At 41.0% G+C, this 19,569-nt stretch overlaps 1 protein-coding gene across 4 annotated transcripts in view; it reads left to right on the forward strand.

Annotated features, from left to right (window-relative positions):
- Positions 1-19,569, forward strand: part of LOC133617436 (uncharacterized) — a 40,886-nt gene that overhangs the window by 19,959 nt on the left and 1,358 nt on the right. For 2 of the 4 annotated variants that reach the window (XM_072914965.1, XM_072914966.1), the window contains exons 7-10: positions 10,232-10,327; positions 10,402-10,635; positions 16,309-16,447; positions 18,218-18,337. In XM_072914965.1, coding sequence (XP_072771066.1) covers positions 10,232-10,327; positions 10,402-10,635; positions 16,309-16,447; positions 18,218-18,337 — 589 coding nt within the window. The remainder of the gene's footprint in view (positions 1-10,231; positions 10,328-10,401; positions 10,636-16,308; positions 16,448-18,217; positions 18,338-19,569) is intronic. The other 2 variants (XM_072914967.1, XM_072914968.1) reach the window with 2 other exon arrangements.

Consider the following 19,569-nt stretch of genomic DNA (forward strand, 5'->3'; position numbering starts at 1 on the left):
TATGCTAATCATCATAATAATCAAAACATCTCCATTCACACGAGTCACCCGTCATCACAAAGAGCATGCACACTGAATAAGATCCCTTCTTACATCACGTTTGGCAAATTAAACCTCTTCTCCAGTTAACAATTTAAAAACTAAATGCCGAAAACACACAATTTTGCATCATTACGATAAGATTTAACAATGTTACATTATTATTTTTTTCTCTTTTTGGCTCTGTTATTATTATCATTATTATTATGCAATAAATCAATCAAAGTTTATTTGTATTGCCGAGGGGTCTGCAACTTTACCACTCAAAGAGCATTTTGACCCGTTTCACAAATTAAAGAAAACAATGTGAGCCACAAAACTCTTTTGAAATTTAAAATGAAATACGTTTTTTTTTGCTTTGTGCTATGTATAAACAAACTATTATGGGTTACATTTATGAAATCAATGGACGACTGCAGAGAAAATGAAACAAAATTTCTGCATGCAACGAAACGTTTTTAACTCCGAAAAAGACGTCGGGTTGAAGGTTAATAAAAATACTTAATGTCGTCATGGAGAGTGGTCACATCTTTTTTCCCTCCCATGGTAGCGGTCGTTTGATTCCACACTTTCTCCTTTTTATATTGTGGATCACGGATTTGTATTTTAAACCACCTCAAATACTTTACCCTCTTGAAAATGAGAGTCGTGAACGCGAAACGGACAATCACAGTGACTTTTATCTCATTGACAATACATCGGCGAAGCACTTTAGCTTCGGAGCTAACGTGATAGCATCGTGCCTAACTGCATATCAAAACAGAAGAAACATGCCCCTGACTGGAAGGTTGGACCGAAGATCAACAATACTACTATTACTTCTACTCTCAGGAGACACCGAAGTCAACCCTGGACCTGTATCCACCCAGTTAATGTTGTCCTGGCTGGCGAAGCCTAGCAATGCTACTGCTAACGACGCCATTGAAGCTAACTTAGCTTCGACACCTCCTATCTGCTCATCACAACCCGAGCTCACCTGTGCTCCAGCGATCGGCGGCTCGACAGAGGACTTCACCCCGTTCATCCACACGGGCGGCGGCGGCGGCGGCGGTGGAGGACAGCGGCTCGGCGGCGGCGGCGGAGGACAGCGGCTTGGCGGCGGCAGTGGAGGACAGCGGCTCGGCGGCGGAGGAAAGCGGCCCGGCGGCGAACAGCACGGCGGCGAACAGCACGGCGGCGAACAACGCGGCGGCGGTCAACGAGGTGACTGTCGACATCAACAGTGCGGAGGTCCTCCTGGCCTCTCCCGAGGCCCTAGGGGTCTTCACCGCGTCACCTGGACCCCCCAAGGTCTACACAAGATACAGGGGATGTTTTGTACAAAGTTGGTCGTTGTTCTCAACAACAACAACAACAACATCACCAAAACCCGCAAAACTTCTTCAACTACGCCCCTCCCCCATCACCTGGCCGTTGAACAATGTGCCTCTCTCCCTCTCCCCTCCCCCAAGTCTCTCCGCACAAACAGTGAATTGGACTGCAATACAACTCCATCTTCTGGACAATACTTCTCCCCAGCGGACTCTGATGTTATTTTTGGTTCCAGTGGGCTACACATCATCCACCTTAATGTGAACAGTCTCTCTGGAACTAAACTCGACCAAATCAGAGAAATGTTCCACAACAATAAGGTAAAAATCTTGTGTTTCTCTGAAACTAAATAAGATCAAAGTGTTTCTCACTCAGAGATAGAGATAGAAAACTTCTCGGTTATTAGAAAGGACAGGAATAAGCATGGTGGTGGGGTTTGTATGTATATTCACCAGGATATTAAATACATAAGTCGAACCGATCTTAACCATAATAACCTTGAATCTGTGTGGGCAGAAATCAAATTCACAAACGCTAAGCCATAGGGACTGTTTACAGACACCTTAATCAGAGTGATTTCTATGGTGCTCTCAAGGAGTACTTGGCTGGTGTAGACAACGTGGAGAAAATTATAACTGGAGATTTGAACACAGATATTCAACGCAGAGATGCGCCTGTCTTCAAATCTTACAGCAAGCTTTGTAATCTGCACGGCCTCTCCCAACTAATAACACTACCCACAAGGGTGTGTGATTCCACCCAATCAACCATAGATCTTATTCTCTCATCAGACCGGCATAACATAAAAAATAGTGGGGTCATGATCTGTGGTCTTAGCGACCACTATCTAACCTTCTGCACCCGCAAAATAACTAAACCCAAAGCCAATGGCCACATAACAGCTCAATCCAGATCAGTTAAAACATACTCCAGTGATAATTTCAACCTTAAATTAGGTGAGTGGGACTGGTCCCCTGTGCTCACGAGCAACCTGGTTGATGTTGTTTGGGATCGCTTCAAAACAGCGTTCCTAGCGATACTAAATGATATGGCTCCCGTTAGAACAGTCAGGATCAAAGCCCACTCTGAACCATGGATGAATCCAGACCTCTTGGCTGCCATAAAAGACAGAGACAGAAAATACTCCGAATACCAAAAGTGCAAAACCGAAGTAGATAAACAACCCAATAATAACCTCAAATCACTCCTTTCAACACTCAAAAAGCAATGCAATAAATTAAGAAATAAGACAAATAACCTGACTAAATCCTTAAAAAAAAATTACATTACCGACAAAATAGAGGAAAACACAAATAAGCCACGTGAGCTCTGGAAAATCCTCAACAACCAGCTTCCTGGTTGCAGCCAGAAACTTAAAACCATACTCACCAACATCAACATCAAGGAGGGTGACTCCCTCATTACAGACAAAATGGAGGTAGTAAGCAGACTTAACACCTTTTTCACCAGCATAGCCACAACTCTAGTCAACAAGCTGTCCCACCATTCTGGTCGCTTTGGTGTAGAACACATTAAAGCTTTCTACAGAAAGCTAGGAGTATCCAGCAACGATTTCAAATTAGAAATGGTCTCACCTGACGAGGTGATTAAAAAATTGAGCGCGCTCCACCCAAACAAGGCCACCGGCCTTGATAATATCCCCTCCAGATTCCTCAGGGACTCTGCCACCACCATTGCCCCGATCATCACACACATAATAAGCCTCTCAATTACTCAAGGCCAAGTACCAAAAGATTTCAAAATAGCAAGAGTAACTCCCCTCTTTAAAAAAGGAAGCAAATTAGAACCTAGCAACTACCGACCTGTTTCTATTCTCAGTTCCATTTCGAAAGTAATGGAAAAAATAGTTTATGAACAGGTCGATAGTTACCTTGCCACAAATAAACTCATGTACAAATTCCAATCCGGCTTCAGAACTAACCACTCCACTGACACATGCCTTCTCTATCTGACCGACCACATCAAACATGAGGTGGACGCGGGCAAATACTGCGGCATGGTCATGCTGGACCTTCAGAAGGCCTTTGACACCATTAACCACAATATACCGTTGGATAAGCTCAGCCCCCCCCCCCCCCCCCCTCTCTGTAAGCTGTGGAGTCCCCCAAGGCAGTATATTAGGGCCTTTATTGTTCCTAATATACATAAACGACATGTCATCAGCATGCGACTGTGAATTTTTTTTGTTTGTGGATGACTCGGCCCTGCTGGTATCCGGCAAGGACAAGTCACAGGTGGAGAAAATCCTCAGTGCTGAACTCTGTAGAATTTGCACCTGGCTCGCTGACAACAAGCTATCCATACACTTGGGTAAAACGGAATCCATCCTGTTTGGGCCCCACATCAACCTTAAGAAAGTCAGTGACTTCACTATAAAAGTGGGTGACATTGTTAGCGCCAGGAAGGATGAGGTCACCTACCTAGGTTCCATTCTAGAGGCTAATATTTCCTGTGATAAAATGGCAACCAAGGTAATCAAAAAGGTCAACCAACGAACGAGATTTCTCTACAGAATCTCCTCTCTGGTCAACAAAAGCACCATGAAGATTCTGGCGGGAAATCTCGTTCAACCCTTTTTCGATTACGCATGCACCTCCTGGTACCCTAGCACCTCCAAAACCCTCAAATCTAGACTCCAAACATCCCAGAACAAGCTAGTCAGGTTACTTTTAGACCTCCACCCCAGATCACACCTCACTCCTACCCACTTCTCTAAAGTGGGCTGGCTCAGGGTGGAGGACAGAGTAAAACAACTTGCACTGAGCCTTGTCTATAAAATCCGCTACACCTCCCTGATACCGAAGTACATGTCAAACTACTTCCTTAACGTAAATGACCGCCATAACCACAACACCAGGGGGAGCTCCACTAACCACGTTAAACCCAGATTCCCATCTAACAAAGGTCTTAACTCATTCTCTTTCTATGCCACATCAATGTGCAATGCACTCCCAACAGGTGTAAAAGAAAGGGCATCTCTATCCTCCTTCAAAACAGCACTAAAAGAACACCTCCAGGCAAATTCAACCCTAAACTAACACCCTCCCTTCCTCATCATACCTCCTCGGATTGTAAATAATCAAATGTAAACAATCAAATGTAGTCACTTTTTCTTATAATTCCTGATCTCTCTCTCTGTGTCCAATACTTGCTGTACACATGTACCAAGTCAGACCTACACTGTTCCAATGTCAATTTCTCTGATGATGCAATTGTTGATGACTGAAGTGTTGATTCCAACCAAACTTAACCCCCCCACCTCCCTCCATATCCCACACCCCGGATTGTAAATAATGTAAATAATTCAAATTATATACTGTGATGATTATCTTGTGTGATGACTGTATTATGAAAACAGTATATATCTGTATCATGAATCAATTTAAGTGGAGCCCGACTTAAACAAGTTGAAAAACTTATTCGGGTGTTACCATTTAGTGGTCAATTGTACGGAATATGTACTTCACTGTGCAATCTACTAATAAAAGTTTCAATCAATCAATCAATCAATCAATCTATTTAAGTCCTCTTTGTAGTAATGAAAAAACAAAACGCCAAACTTAAATGATCCACTGGCAGAGAACCGAAAATGCCGTCCTCTCTCTCTGTGCCGTCATCCTTTTACTGGCGCCGTGCAGTCAGCTGCCAACCTGAATAATACAATGTCTATTTCACTGAACAATTAAAAAATGTGAATATATGCAAAATTATCAGAAATTAAAATATTTATCATACTTGGTCAATGTGATTTCTGCTCCTGATGCGCAGCGCACAGCGTCTCCACATCATGGCTGTATGACGTCACCTTTATCTTCACACATGATTGTAAGCTCTCATTTGTGATGTGTGTGCCATGTTTGTTTTGAATAAAGTTCATGTTGGACAACACCTGCTCACATACATATGTGGATCCAAAGATCGACAGGACTCCAAGTACATACTTTTTCATGTTCACATAAAAGTCGGGGATAGCGTTCCAAGTTTCGAACACTAGTCTGTCTGGTTTGGGGAGGTTTTCAATATTACACCATTTGTGATTCTGAGCAAGAACGGCCTTCTGGCGTGAAACATCTTCAAGGTCCGCTGTCAGGCGCTTTAACTTGGACACCCACAGGTCTATGTCAGCCAGTTCCATCTCAAGATCAGGTGGACTCACACCTGGAAATGCTGTCATATTCAACAGGGATGGATGGAGGGTGAGGGGAGTGACAGGGAAGGATAATGTGTTTTTTTCCTCTCTGAACTCACTGAATCGTTTCCCAAACAATGTTTGCATTATAATGACTGCAAAATGCAAATACTCTAAATTCACAATGTGAGATTTTTTGAACTCACTCAAACTGGGGAAGTGTGACAGTGTACCTTTCTGTAAATCTCTGGCAAGCACTGTCAACTTGCGCTGAAATGCCAAAACCTCCTCCAACATGTGTAGGGCTGTGTGTCCTTTCCCCTGAAGAGCTGTGTTTAGCGTGTTCAGGTGCGCTGTCATGTCTACCATGAAGTGAAGCTTTTCCAGCCACTCTGGCTATTCCAACACAGGATATGTGAGCCCTTTGCTGCCCAGAAAGGTTTTCACTTCTCCCAAAGCGTTTCAGCACCTCGTCTCTGGACAGCCACCGGACTTTGTTGTGCAACAGGAGATCAGAATATGTGCTTTCCAGCTCGTCCAGTAACGAACAAAACTGACGGTGATTTAAACCTTTTGCCATTATTTTATTGACAATCTGAATGACAACATTCATTACGTCTGTGCATTCCGGAGGAAATGTTTGAGCACACAGAGCCTCTTGGTGCAGGATGCAGTGAAAAGTCAGCAAGTTTCTGTCCAGCGACTTCTGCAGTAAAGCCACAAAGCCTCTGTGCGCTCCTGTCATACTCGTCTGTAGCCACTGACACCAGGTGGGCGGTTTTATTCCTTTGGCTCTTAAACAGTTCAAGGCAGCCTCACAGACGTTCTCTCCCTGTGTTTGGCCTTTTAGTGGTATCAACTCAATCATTTCTTCCTGTGGCCCAGCAGAGTTGACATACCGGCAGAACAGAACAGCGCTATTTGTTCAATATCACCTTTGTCTTTAGATTCATCACAGGCAATTGAGTAGGCAACAGCTGAATTGATGTCTTTAACTTGCTGTCAGGTGATGTCTTCTGCCATTTTTATGGTTCTGTCTTTGACAGTCTTTGCAGAGAGGGGCATATCCTTGATTTTCTGCACAATTTCACTCTTGTTTTTAAAGTCCGTGAATAGGTGTTCTGAAATCTTAATGAAAGATTCTTTTAAATATTCTCCATCTGCAAACGGCTTCCCGTGCCTTGCTATTTCCTGAGCTGCAACAAAACTAGCATATGTTCATCAATACAAATCGAATAACTTCCAAAATTGTATTTAGATTATCACAAAAACTCAGCTACATTAGGTTAAGTCTATGTAGCAGACATCTCTAAATTTTCAAGTCTGTACCACAAAATCTCTTTGTTTAACTGGCGCTCAAAAAATGTGCTCTAAATGAGCTCCCCGTTGCTGCAAGCACATTTGGATCCGGCGGGCAAAATTCTCGATGACCCTCCCACATTCTTCCCTTGGGATCGCTCTTATTGCTGCTGTGATTTCTGCCTTCAGATCAGGGATAGTCTGGGGGTTGTTGCCATACACCCTGTCCTTAAGGTATCCCCACAGATAAAAATCTGAACATATCGCTCGATGTTGATTGTCACAAACCGCACATTGTCATCCTCGAACCAGAATGGTCCAATGATGTCATGTTTGGAGATGGCGACCCATGCAGTGCACTTGACTGAGTGTAATGGCCTTTGCAGACAGTACTCAGGGGGTGTGCTACCCCACAATATGTTGTTCTTAGAGTTCACATTACCTGACAGCAGAAAATGTGCCTCATCCGAAAACCAGACATTGTCAAGGAAGTCTGGCGCAGCGTCAATCTTATCGCAAAACCACTGGATCATGATCACTCGTTTCCTCATGTCGGCAGGTGTAAGCTTTTGTTTAATCTGTATCCTGTAAGGATAGAGGTCGAGATCTGCCATCAAAATTCTCCGCACAGACTCCCGATTCATTCCAAGCTCCTGACTTCGTCGATGCACAGACATGCGTGGGCTGCGAACAACAGAGTCTCTGACTGCATCAACGTTCTGTGGTGTCCTTGATGATTTCGCTCGTCCAGAGTGTGATTGTCTGTTAGTATCTTTACGATTGAGGTTATTAGCATTTCCATGGGTTCGGAACTTGTTGACCCATCTGTAGATCATTGTTTGGGCAGGAAATTCACGACATCCAAAACGTTCTTTGAATTGAAATTGAGCCGCGTGGATAGAATTCAGCCGAAAATAGGCCTCAAATATAAATGTCTTTTGTTCAGTAGTCCATGGCATCTCGAAGTTGAAATTTTCTAAACTTTTAGAACATTAATTCTTCTTGGTAAATCTGAAAAATAAAAAGACTTGATTAATTATTTCAAAAGTTATTCAAGTTTAGGTGATGAACGCTTTTTTTGTGTCACCCTGTACTTATATTTGCAGACTTCATCCACTTCTTGAAGTGATTGTTGCTCAAATCAGCCTTCCGTGTGAGTTTCGAAACAGCTTTTTTTCTCTCATCTCCACCCGGATATTTGTGAGCAAATGCTGTGTGTTTATTTTGGAAATGTCTTGCGACATTTGACTTTTTGTTGTTAGCGAGTTTCTCATTGCATATTAAGCACACAAATAAAGCAAACGCATCTGCCCACGTAGCATTGAACGTTCTGTTTTCTTCAGACACTTTTCTTTTCTTTGAATTCTCCATAGCAAGCCTACCTGGGGTCTAAAAATTCAAGTAACCCCACACTAGCGGGAGTCGCACATTGGAGGTTGTGACGTGTATCAAAGGCGACAAAAATATGTTAACACATTTTATAAGATCGCCATAATAATCTTAATAGAATTACATTTTGAAAATGAATGAACTAAAATCAAATACATTTTAATTAAATACTCATTAATTATTTTCAACAGCTGAGCCACATCAGAGTGATCAAAGAGCCGCATGCGGCTCCGGAGCCGCGGGTTGCTGACCCCTGGTATAGCCCTTGATCACAGTGCAATGTTGACAGCCATACCCGGCTCTCACCCTAAAAGTTATTTTAAGTGGCGTAAAAATGCTGGTGAAACGTAGCAATGTTGTCCAGTGATATATATAAATATATATATATATATATATATATATATATATACAGTATATATATATATATATATATATCCATCCATCCATTTTCTACCGCTTGTCCCTTTTTGTGGTCGTGAGGGGTGCTGGAGCCTATCTCAGCTGCATTCGGGCGGAAGGCAGGGTACACCCTGGACAAGTCGCCACCTCATCACAGGACCAACACAGATAGACCGGGGACCATTTAGTGTTGCCAATCAACCTATCCCCAGGTGCATGTCTTTGGAGGTGGGAGGAAGCCAGAGTACCTGTAGAGAACCCACGCAGTCACGGGGAGAACATGCACACTCCACACAGAAAGATCCCGAGCCCGGGATTGATCTCACGACCTTCGTATTTTGAGGCACATGCACTAAGCCCTGTGCCACTGTTCTGCCCATATATATATATATATATATATATATATATATATATATATATATATATATATATATATATATATATATATATATATATATATCCCTTAAGAGGGGAGGGTACTGCCATTGCTTGGATCTGTCACGTGGGGGTCGCATATTGATGCGGGATCGTTCCTTCAGTGCAACACGGACACTCCGGACAAAAACGTGAAGGTATGAGGTGATTTATTTACACAATAAACAGAAAACAAGCAAAAGAAAAGCGTGCCGAACGCAAGGGAAGCTAAGGCTAACACTTAGCACAGGAGTCTGGAACATGAAATACAAGAACGCGAATGTAGCTTACCGCAAACAAGGAGCACAGGACGAGTGAACAGAAAGGCAGGCTTAAATAGTGTCAGTGATGCAAAACAGGTGCGCGTCGGGAACACAAGCGGCAGGTGAAAATAATAAGTAACCATGGTGACGAAACAAACTCACAGGTGCACAAGCAATAACTAAAGGAGTCCAAAACTAACCAAACATAACTAAACAAAACATGATCCGACCACGAATCATGACAGGATCATATTTTGTTTAGTTTTGTATTTCCTTAGTTCTTGATTCAGTTTGATTTCAGCACCCTGGTTTGTTTCTTGGTTGCCATGGCTGCTGATTATTGTCACCTGCCTCTGATTAGTGGTCGAAACACTCACATATTCCTGGTCACCAATCAGAGAGCTATTTATTCCTGCCTCTCGCCACACTCTGCCTGGCTGTTGTGTTTGTCACAGTGGTTTTCCTCACTTCTTGCTCTTGCTTTTGGCTAGTCTTTGGTTAACCCTATACCCTAGCTTCCCGTGCACTCGGCACATTTTTCTATTCTTGTTTTCTTGCCTGATTTACTACAATAAATAATTTATTCCTACCTGCACGCTGCTTCCGGATGTCTGTTTGCATCTTGGGGAAACGACCTGCGCATAACCATGCGACCTCGGTGTAACGCCATGAGAAATTACACCTAATATAAAAGGCCAATATAAATATTCATGATTTAATTGGTTGCTATATTTAGGGAGTATTTTAACACTCTTTAGATACTTTTAAAAAAGCAACTTGCGTTTTTTTTGTGGTCTTACAATGATGTCATCTAGCACCTGAATAGATTGCAGTTCTCTGGGAACACTTTTGTAGACCACTCGTACATAGGATGAGTTAAGGTGCTTTAGTGAGGCAGGAAGACCACCCTGGTGTCATGAAGGGTTTCTTTTGGCTTGATGTGTCTTGAATGTTTCATTGTCTCCAGAATCAGCTTGGTAAGATGAAGCACGACTGTCAGGAGAGCATCCAGCAGGCAGAGAAGATGGTTGAGAAGGTCAAAGCAAACCTCTCCTCTTTCAAAGTAAGACCAAACAACCCTCGCACACTTTTTGGGTTAAATGCACACACGTCACAAACGTCCTGGTTCTCTTGAAGGACTGTGCCTGGCAGCTGACGAAGATGAGTGAGGAACTCATAAAAAAGATGACCAGCTCCTTGGAGGAGAAGCACTTTGGGTTGATTGAGAGGATCCACAACATGGAGAAGCTGGAGGTCAGTGAGGTCGAGCAGTCGCTGGAGAAGGCAGACATTGTGATCAAGGAGCAGCAGAGGATGTGTGTCCAGCTTGACAAGTTGGCAGAAACCATGAACCACGTAAACTTTCTCAAGGTTAGGACTGAAACATGTAATAGTTGTCATAAATCACATACAACAACGTAATGTATGTCATATATCACATACAACAATGTAATATATCACATACAACAATGTAATATATGTCATATATCACATACAACAACGTAATAGATGTCATATATCACATACAACAATGCAATATATGTCATATATCACATACAACAACGTAATAAATGTCATATATCACATACAACAACGTAATAGATGTCATATATCACATACAGCAACGTAATAGATGTCATCTATCACATACAACAATGTAATCGATGTCATATATCACATACAACAACGTAATAGATGTCATATATCACATACAACAACGTAATAGATGTCATATATCACATACAACAATGTAATATATGTCATATATCACATACAACAACGTAACATGTGTCATATATCACATACAACAATGTAATATATGTTATATATCACATACAACAACGTAATAGATGCCATATATCACATACAACAACGTAATAGATGTCATATATCACATACAACAACGTAATAGATGTTATATAACACATACAACAATGTAATAGATGTCATATATCACATACAACAATGTAATATATGTCATATATCACATACAACAATGTAATAGATGTCATATATCACATACAACAATGGAATAGATGTCATATATCACATACAACAATGTAATATATGTCATATATCACATACAACAACGTAACATGTGTCATATATCACATACAACAATGTAATATATGTTATATATCACATACAACAACATAATAGATGCCATATATCACATACAACAACGTAATAGATGTCATATATCACATACAACAACGTAATAGATGTTATATAACACATACAACAATGTAATAGATGTCATATATCACATACAACAACGTAATAGATGTCATATATCACATACAACAACGTAATAGATGTCATATATCACATACAACAATGTAATATATGTCATATATCACATACAACAACGTAACATGTGTCATATATCACATACAACAATGTAATATATGTTATATATCACATACAACAACGTAATAGATGCCATATATCACATACAACAACGTAATAGATGTCATATATCACATACAACAACGTAATAGATGTTATATAACACATACAACAATGTAATGGATGTCATATATCACATACAACAATGTAATATATGTCATATATCACATACAACAATGTAATAGATGTCATATATCACATACAACAATGGAATAGATGTCATATATCACATACAACAATGTAATATATGTCATATATCACATACAACAACGTAACATGTGTCATATATCACATACAACAATGTAATATATGTCATATATCACATACAACAATGTAATAGATGTCATATATCACATACAACAATGGAATAGATGTCATATATCACATACAACAACGTAATAGATGTCATATATCACATACAACAACGTAGTAGATGTCATATATCACATTAAACAATGTAATATATGTCATATATTACATACAACAACGTAATAGATGTCATATATCACATTAAACAATGTAATAGATGTCATATATCACATACAACAACGTAACAGATGTCATTTATCACATACAACAATGTAATAGATGTAATATATTATATTTTTTAGAAGCCCATCCATTTTCTACCGCTTTTCCCTTTCGGAGTCGCGGGGGGTGCTGGAGCCTATCTCAGCCGCAGTATAGTATATTCATCAGTACCGGTAAACCGTACAACCCCTAGATCTGGGTCATAATTTCTCCCAAAGTCGTCGTCTTTGGCTCTCATGAAGTTTGCCGTTAGTAGTTGTTATTGTTGAAGGAAATAGCAAACATTGTGATGTGTCTGTGAAATCAATACCTCGCCGTGTGCTTAAAATCATCTTTCTCAAGGTTAGGACTGAAACATGTAATAGTTGTCATAAATCACATAAAACAATGCAATAGATGTCATATATCACATACAACAATGTAATATATGTCATATATCACATACAACAATGTAATATATGTCATATATCACATACAACAATGTAATAGTTGTCATATATCACATACAACAATGTAATATATGTCATATATCACATACAACAATGTAATAGTTGTCATATATCACATACAACAATGTAATATATGTCATATATCACATACAACAACGTAATAGATGTCATATATTAGACTTAGACTTAGACTTCATTTTTATTGTCATTCAAATTTGAACTTTACAGCACAGATAAGAACGAAATTTCGTTGCATAAGCTCATGGTAGTGCAGGATAAAAAAGCAATAAGGTGCATATATAAATAATAAATATATATAAATAATATATAAATATACATATAAAATAAATAAATATATATAAATATATATAAATAAATAAATAGATTACTGTACGGATAAATATATTGCACTTTTTCACATGCGTCCACGTTTATGGATGTATGTTATATTGTCTTTTTTATTCCAGCGAGTTAATCCATTTTGGGGGGAGTTGAGGGGATCATTTAATTTAATTATGATGCATTCAAGAGTCTTACGGCCTGAGGAAAGAAGCTGTTACAGAACCTGGAGGTTCTGCTTCGGAGGATGCGGAACCTCTTTCTAGAGTCCAGCAGTGAAAACAGTCCTTGGTGGGGGTGGGAGGAGTCTTTGCAGATTTTCTGAGCCCTGGTCAGGCAGCGGCTTTTTGCAATCTCCTGGATAGGAGGAAGAGGAGTCCTGATGATCTTTTCCACCGTCCTCACCACTCTCTGGAGAGGCTTCCAGTCTGAGGCATTGCAGGCTTCAGTCCAGACAGAGATGCTGTTGGTCAGCAGGTTCTCTATAGTGCCTCTATAGAATGTGCTGAGAATGGGGGGAGGGAGCTGTGCTCTTTTCATCCGACGCAAAAAGTGCATGCGCTGCTGAGCTCTTTTTACAAGAGCTCCGGTGTGTAAGGACCAGGTTATATTGTCAGTTATCTGCACCCCCAGTAACTTGGTGCTGCTTACTATCTCCACCGCTGTGCCGTTGATGTAAAGTGGAGCGTGGCTGGACTGGTGCTTTCTGAAGTCAACGATGATCTCCTTGGTCTTGTTGACATTCAGGACCAGGTTGTTGGTTCTGCACCAGTCAACCAGATGTTTCACCTCCTCCCTATAGTCCATGTCATTGTTGTCACGGATGAGGCCCACTACTGTCGTGTCGTCCGCATACTTCACAATGTGGTTAGTAGTGGACCTGGCACAGCAGTCATGGGTCATCAACGTGAACAGCAGTGGACTCAGGACGCAGCCCTGGGGGGAGCCGGTGCTCAGGGAGATGGCACTGGAGGTGTTGTTGCCCACCCTCACAGATTGGGGTCTGTCTGTGAGGAAGTCAAGCAGCCAGTTGCAAAGGGGGGTACTGAATCCAAAGGGGGACCAGTTTTCTTACCAAGTGCTGCGGGATGATGGTGTTGAATGCTAAGCTGAAGTCCAGGAACAACATCCGCACGTGTGTGTCCTTTCTTTACAGATGTTCTAAGCTCAGGTGGAGTGCAGAGGAGATGGCGCGGTAAGGGCGATAAGCAAACTGGTATGGGTCGAATGTGGGGGTAAGTTTGGAGACAATGTATTCCTTTACCAGCCTCTCGAAGCACTTCATTATGATGGTGAGTGCAACGAGGCGGTAATCATTGAGGGAGGAGATTGTGGGTTTTTTTGGCACTGGGATGATTGTGGCCATCTTAAAACATGATGGTACCACAGCCTGGGTCAGCGAGATGTTGAAGATGCCTGTGAGAACCCCAGCCAGCTGGTCTGCACATCCCTTAAGCACCTTGCCCGGAATGTCATCAGGTCCCGGTGCTTTCCGGGGGTTCACTCTCCTCAGGGTTTTTTGGACATCCGCTATATCCAGGTTGAGCTGCTGCTCATCAGGGCGAGGGATGGATTTTCTCGCCGGAGTGGTGTTAAGTGCCTCAAACCTTGCAAAGTAGTTGTTAAGATCATCTGGGAAGCTGATACTGTTGTCACAGGGACAGGGGGCAGCTTTATAGTCCATGATGACATGTATGCCCTGCCACATTCGTCTAGTGTTTGTAGGGTTCTCGAAGAAGTCCTGCACTTTCTGACTGTGAGCACGCTTTGCAACCTTAATGGCACGGTTCAGGTTTGCTCTGGCTGTTTTTAATGCCACCATGTTGCCAGACTTAAAAGCCTTGTTCCGAGCCTTCAGCATTGCACGTACCTCACTGTTCATCCAGGGTTTCTCGTTGGCCCGTGTGGGGGTGTTCTTGATCACACTGACATCCTCCATGCACTTCTTAATGTATGCGGACACAGACTCTGCAAACTCCTCCACACGTGTGGTAATTTTTGGTGGCGGCTGCTATGAAGACGTCCCAGTCTGTGCTTTCGAAGCAGTCTTGTAATGCTGACATTGCTCCCTCTGGCCAGGTCCTCACCTGCTTCACTGTAGCTTGCTTCCTGATCAGCAGGGGCTTGTATGCAGGAATTAGCATCACAGATAGATGGTCTGAGGAGCCGAGGTGGGGGCGTGGTGCAGCTTTATACGCCTGTTTAATATTGCTATACACCAAGTCCAATCTGCTTCCACCCCTGGTTGCAAAATTCACATATTGATGGAAATGAGGGAAAACTGTTTTCATGTTAGCTTGATTAAAATCCCCTGCCATGATGAAAACTCCCTCTGGATGTGTAGTTTGCAGTTCATTGTTGGAGCAGTACAAAGCATTCAAAGCTTCTTTGGTGTTAGCACTGGGGGGAATGTACACTGCTGTGAAGAACATAGCACTGAATTCCCTGGGCAAATAAAATGGCCTGCATTTTTATAGTTAATATTTCAACATCAGGAGAGCAGTGACGTGATACTATCTTCCCATTGTTGCACCAGTTATCATTGACGTATATGCAAACACCACCGCCACAGGATTTACCAGTGAGAGATTTGCTCCTGTCCGCCCGAAACATAGTTAGCCCCTCGATGCTAACTGCCTCGTCCGGAACGGATGGTTTCAACCACGTTTCTGTTTGTTAGAAATATGGCGCAGCAGTCTCTCATCTCACGTCTTGCATTTAAGGGCGCGGACGTTTGAAAGCAGGATGGAAGGAAGCGGCGTTCTGTGGGGATTAGCCTTTAGCTTTGTTTTTAGCCCTGCTCGGTATCCCCGCTTCTGCTTCCGATCACACCGCTTACGTGTCTTCCGTTGACGGTCTCCGCTGGGACGGCGTGGCGAAGTTGGTAGAGTGGCCGTGCCAGCAATCGGAGGGTTGCTGGTTACTGGGGTTCAATCCCCACATTCTACCATCCTAGTCACGTCCGTTGTGTCCTTGGGCAAGACACTTCACCCCTTGCTCCTGATGGCTGCTGGTTAGCGCCTTGCATGGCAGCTCCCGCCATCAGTGTGTGAATGTGTGCGTGAATGGGTGATGAATAGATGTCATATATCACATAAAACAAAGTAATAGATGTCATATATCATATACAACAATGTAATAGATGTCATATATCACATACAACAATGTAACATAAAAGAGTGAGACAAGTGTATTTACAATTGACATTAAAGAGTATTTGAAGTAAGTGAGGCACACAAATGTTAGCAACATTAGCATAGCTATGTAAGCTAACATTACAGTCCATCACAACAATTTAATTCTTCTCTGCCGGCAGAAACTTCCGTCCCTGAAAGCCTGGACTATGTCCTCACTTCTGCCAGATTTCAACTTGATCCTTTTCAAAGATATTTACGTCTACCAGGAGTGGATGTTGGGATACTACAAGGAAGGATTCAATGACATTTTTGAAGAAGGTTTACTTGTGTCTTTTTTATTTGATTTTACTTTGTAACATGGTAGCAACACAGCATCAATCACACAAATACATTTAATTGGACAACGACAAACAGAAACACCATACTTTTTCACAAGTGACATTAAAATACAAAAACATTTAATATATTTTGAAAAACCTTTTTTTTTAACTCTTTGGATTATTTTTGTCATTTAAGTAACTCTAATAATAAAAAAGGTACATTCATCTTAATCAAGAACTGTGCTAATATATTTATTTATTCATTTGAAAGTCAGTAGACTTCAAATGTGTATTTGATCAAATGATATGCCAAGTTTTGAGTTAGTAGTTTTACAGGAAGTTATGTTACTGATCATATTTTAGCAGTTAGTGACACAAGGAAGTATTCTAGAAGGAAAAGAAAGAGCAGTAGTGAAACATTTATCAGGAATTATTACCAGGTTGTTGTTTTACATTTGAAGAAACAATGATTCCTACTCTTCAGCTTGTGTCATGATGTAGTAGATTACAATGTTTCACTATAAAGGTTCTGTTACTTGAGATTTAAATATGCAATATACAAATACAAACCCCAAAACCAGTGAAGTTGTCAGGTTGTGTAAATGGTAAATAAAAAGAGAATACAACAAATCCTTTTCAACTTATATTCAATTGAATAGACTGCAAAGACAAGATATTTCATGTTCACCCTGAAAAACTTTGTTATGTTTTGCAAAGATTAGCTCATTTGGAATTTGATGCCTGCAATATGTTTCAAAAAAGCTGGCACAAGTGGCAAAAAAGAATGAGAAAGTTGAGGAATGCTCATCAAAGACTTATTTGGAACATCCCACAGGTGAACAGGCTATTTGGGAACAGGTGGGTGCCATGATTGGGTATAAAAGCAGCTTCCATGAAATGCTCAGTCATTCACAAACAAGGACGGGGCGAGGGTCACCACTTTGTCAACAAATGCCTGAGCAAATTGTTTAAGAACAACATTTCTCAACCAGCTATTGCAAGGAATTTAGGGATTTCACCATCTACGCTCCGTAATATCATCAAAAGGTTCAGAGAATATGGAGAAATCACTGCACGTAAACCATGATATTACGCACCTTGGATCCCTCAGTCCGTACTGCATAAAAACAGACATCAGTATGTAAAGGATATCACCACATGGGCTCAGGAACACTTCAGAAAACCACTGTCAGTAACTACAGTTGGTCGCTACATCTGTAAGTGCAAGTTAAAACTCTACTATGCAAAGCCAAAGACATTTATCAACAACACCCAGAAACGCCGCCAGCTTCGCTGGGCCCGAGCTCATCTAAGATGGACTGATGCAAAGTGGAAAAGTGTTCTGTGGTCTGACGAGTCCACATTTCAAATAGTTTTTGGAAACTGTGGACGAAAATGTGAAATGTGTCTCCTCAGTTCCCAAACCTTTACTGAGTGTTGTTAAAAGGAAAGGCCATGCAAAAAAATAAATAAATAAGTTTCTCAGTGTGAACATGAAATATCTTGTCTTTGCAGTCTATTCAATTGAATATAAGTTGAAAAGGATTTGTTGCATTCTCTTTTTATTTACCATTTACACAACCTGACAACTTCACTGCTTTTGGGGTTTGTAATTATTTCATCCCCTGCTGATTTTGTAGTTGTCGTCTCTTACATATGAACAAATATGAGTTAAAAAATGTGTAATGTCGTGCAACCCAACATTCTAGTACACAGTGATGTGGCTGGTTTTCTGTTGACCAATAATTGTTGTTGTTGTTGTTGACAGTGGAAATGGCATTGTTGTCGTCGTGTAGTACGAGTCATCATCTTACTCCCGCCCCGCCGGCCCAGGCAGAAGCAGCGCCCTCGGCCCGTGTCACACCTCCCGTTCAAAGGGAAGCCGCAGGTGAGTCACCATGATGACATCACCACCAACACCAACTGATCACGTGTCGACCAGTGTTTGTCAACGTGGGTGATTATGTCATTTCACTTATTGGGTTAATGCAAACCAGTAATTATAACCCGCAAATAATGTGCCCTTGTTGAGTGTCGGTGCTGTCTAGAGCTCGGCAGAGAACCCGTGTAATGCTCTTCCATACCAGTAGGTGGCAGCAGGTAGATAATTGCTTTGTAGATGTCAGGAACATGGTGTGTCGTGATCACAATATGCAGACGACAGCGGGAGGCAGGGTGCAGGTAAAAAGGTATCTACGCCAACAATAAAGAAAAGGCGAGTGCCGCAAAGAAAAGGCATTGAAGCTTAGGGAAGGCTATGCAGAACGAAACTAAAACTGAACTGGCTGCAAACTAAAGAAACACAGAATGCTGGACGACAGCAAAGACTTACAGCGTGTGGAGGAGAGAGTCGTTCTCTGCATTTAATGACATTACCTTGAAAAAGCAACATTTAAGTGAATGTACGACCAAAAAGTAACATTTAAGTGAATGTACGACCAAAAAGTAACATTTAAGTGAAAGTACCATTAAAAAGTAACATTTAAGTGAAAGTACCATTAAAAAGTAACATTTAAATGAAAGTACCACTAAAACGTAACATTTAAGTGAAAGTACGACTAAAAAGTAACATTTAAGTGAAAATAGGAGTAAAAGGTAACATTTAAGTGAAAGTACCACTAAAAAGTAACATTTAAGTGAAAGTACCACTAAAAAGTAACATTTAAGTGAAAGTAGGATTAAAAAGTAACATTTAAGTGAAAGTACCATTAAAAAGTAACATTCAAAAGAAAGTACGATGAAAAAGTAATATTTAAGTGAAAGTACCATTAAAAAGTAACATTTAATTGAAAGTACCATAAAAAGTAACATTTAAGTGAAAGTACCATTCAAAAGTAACATTCAAGTGAAAGTACCACTAAAAAGTATTATTTAGTTGAAAGTAGGATTAGAAAGTAACATTTAAGTGAAAGTACCATGAAAAAGTAGAATTTAAGTCAAAGTACCATTAAAAAGTAGCATTAAAGTGAAAGTACCATTAAAAAGTAACATTAAAGTGAAAGTACCATTACAAAGTAACATTAAAGACTTAAAGCGTGTGGAGCAGATGGCGTCCACAAAGTACATCCGTACATGACATGACAATCAACAATGTCCACACAAAGAAGGATAAAAACTACT

This window comes from Nerophis lumbriciformis, linkage group LG16 (assembly GCF_033978685.3).
Source record: "Nerophis lumbriciformis linkage group LG16, RoL_Nlum_v2.1, whole genome shotgun sequence".
Taxonomy (NCBI): Eukaryota; Metazoa; Chordata; class Actinopteri; order Syngnathiformes; family Syngnathidae; genus Nerophis; species Nerophis lumbriciformis.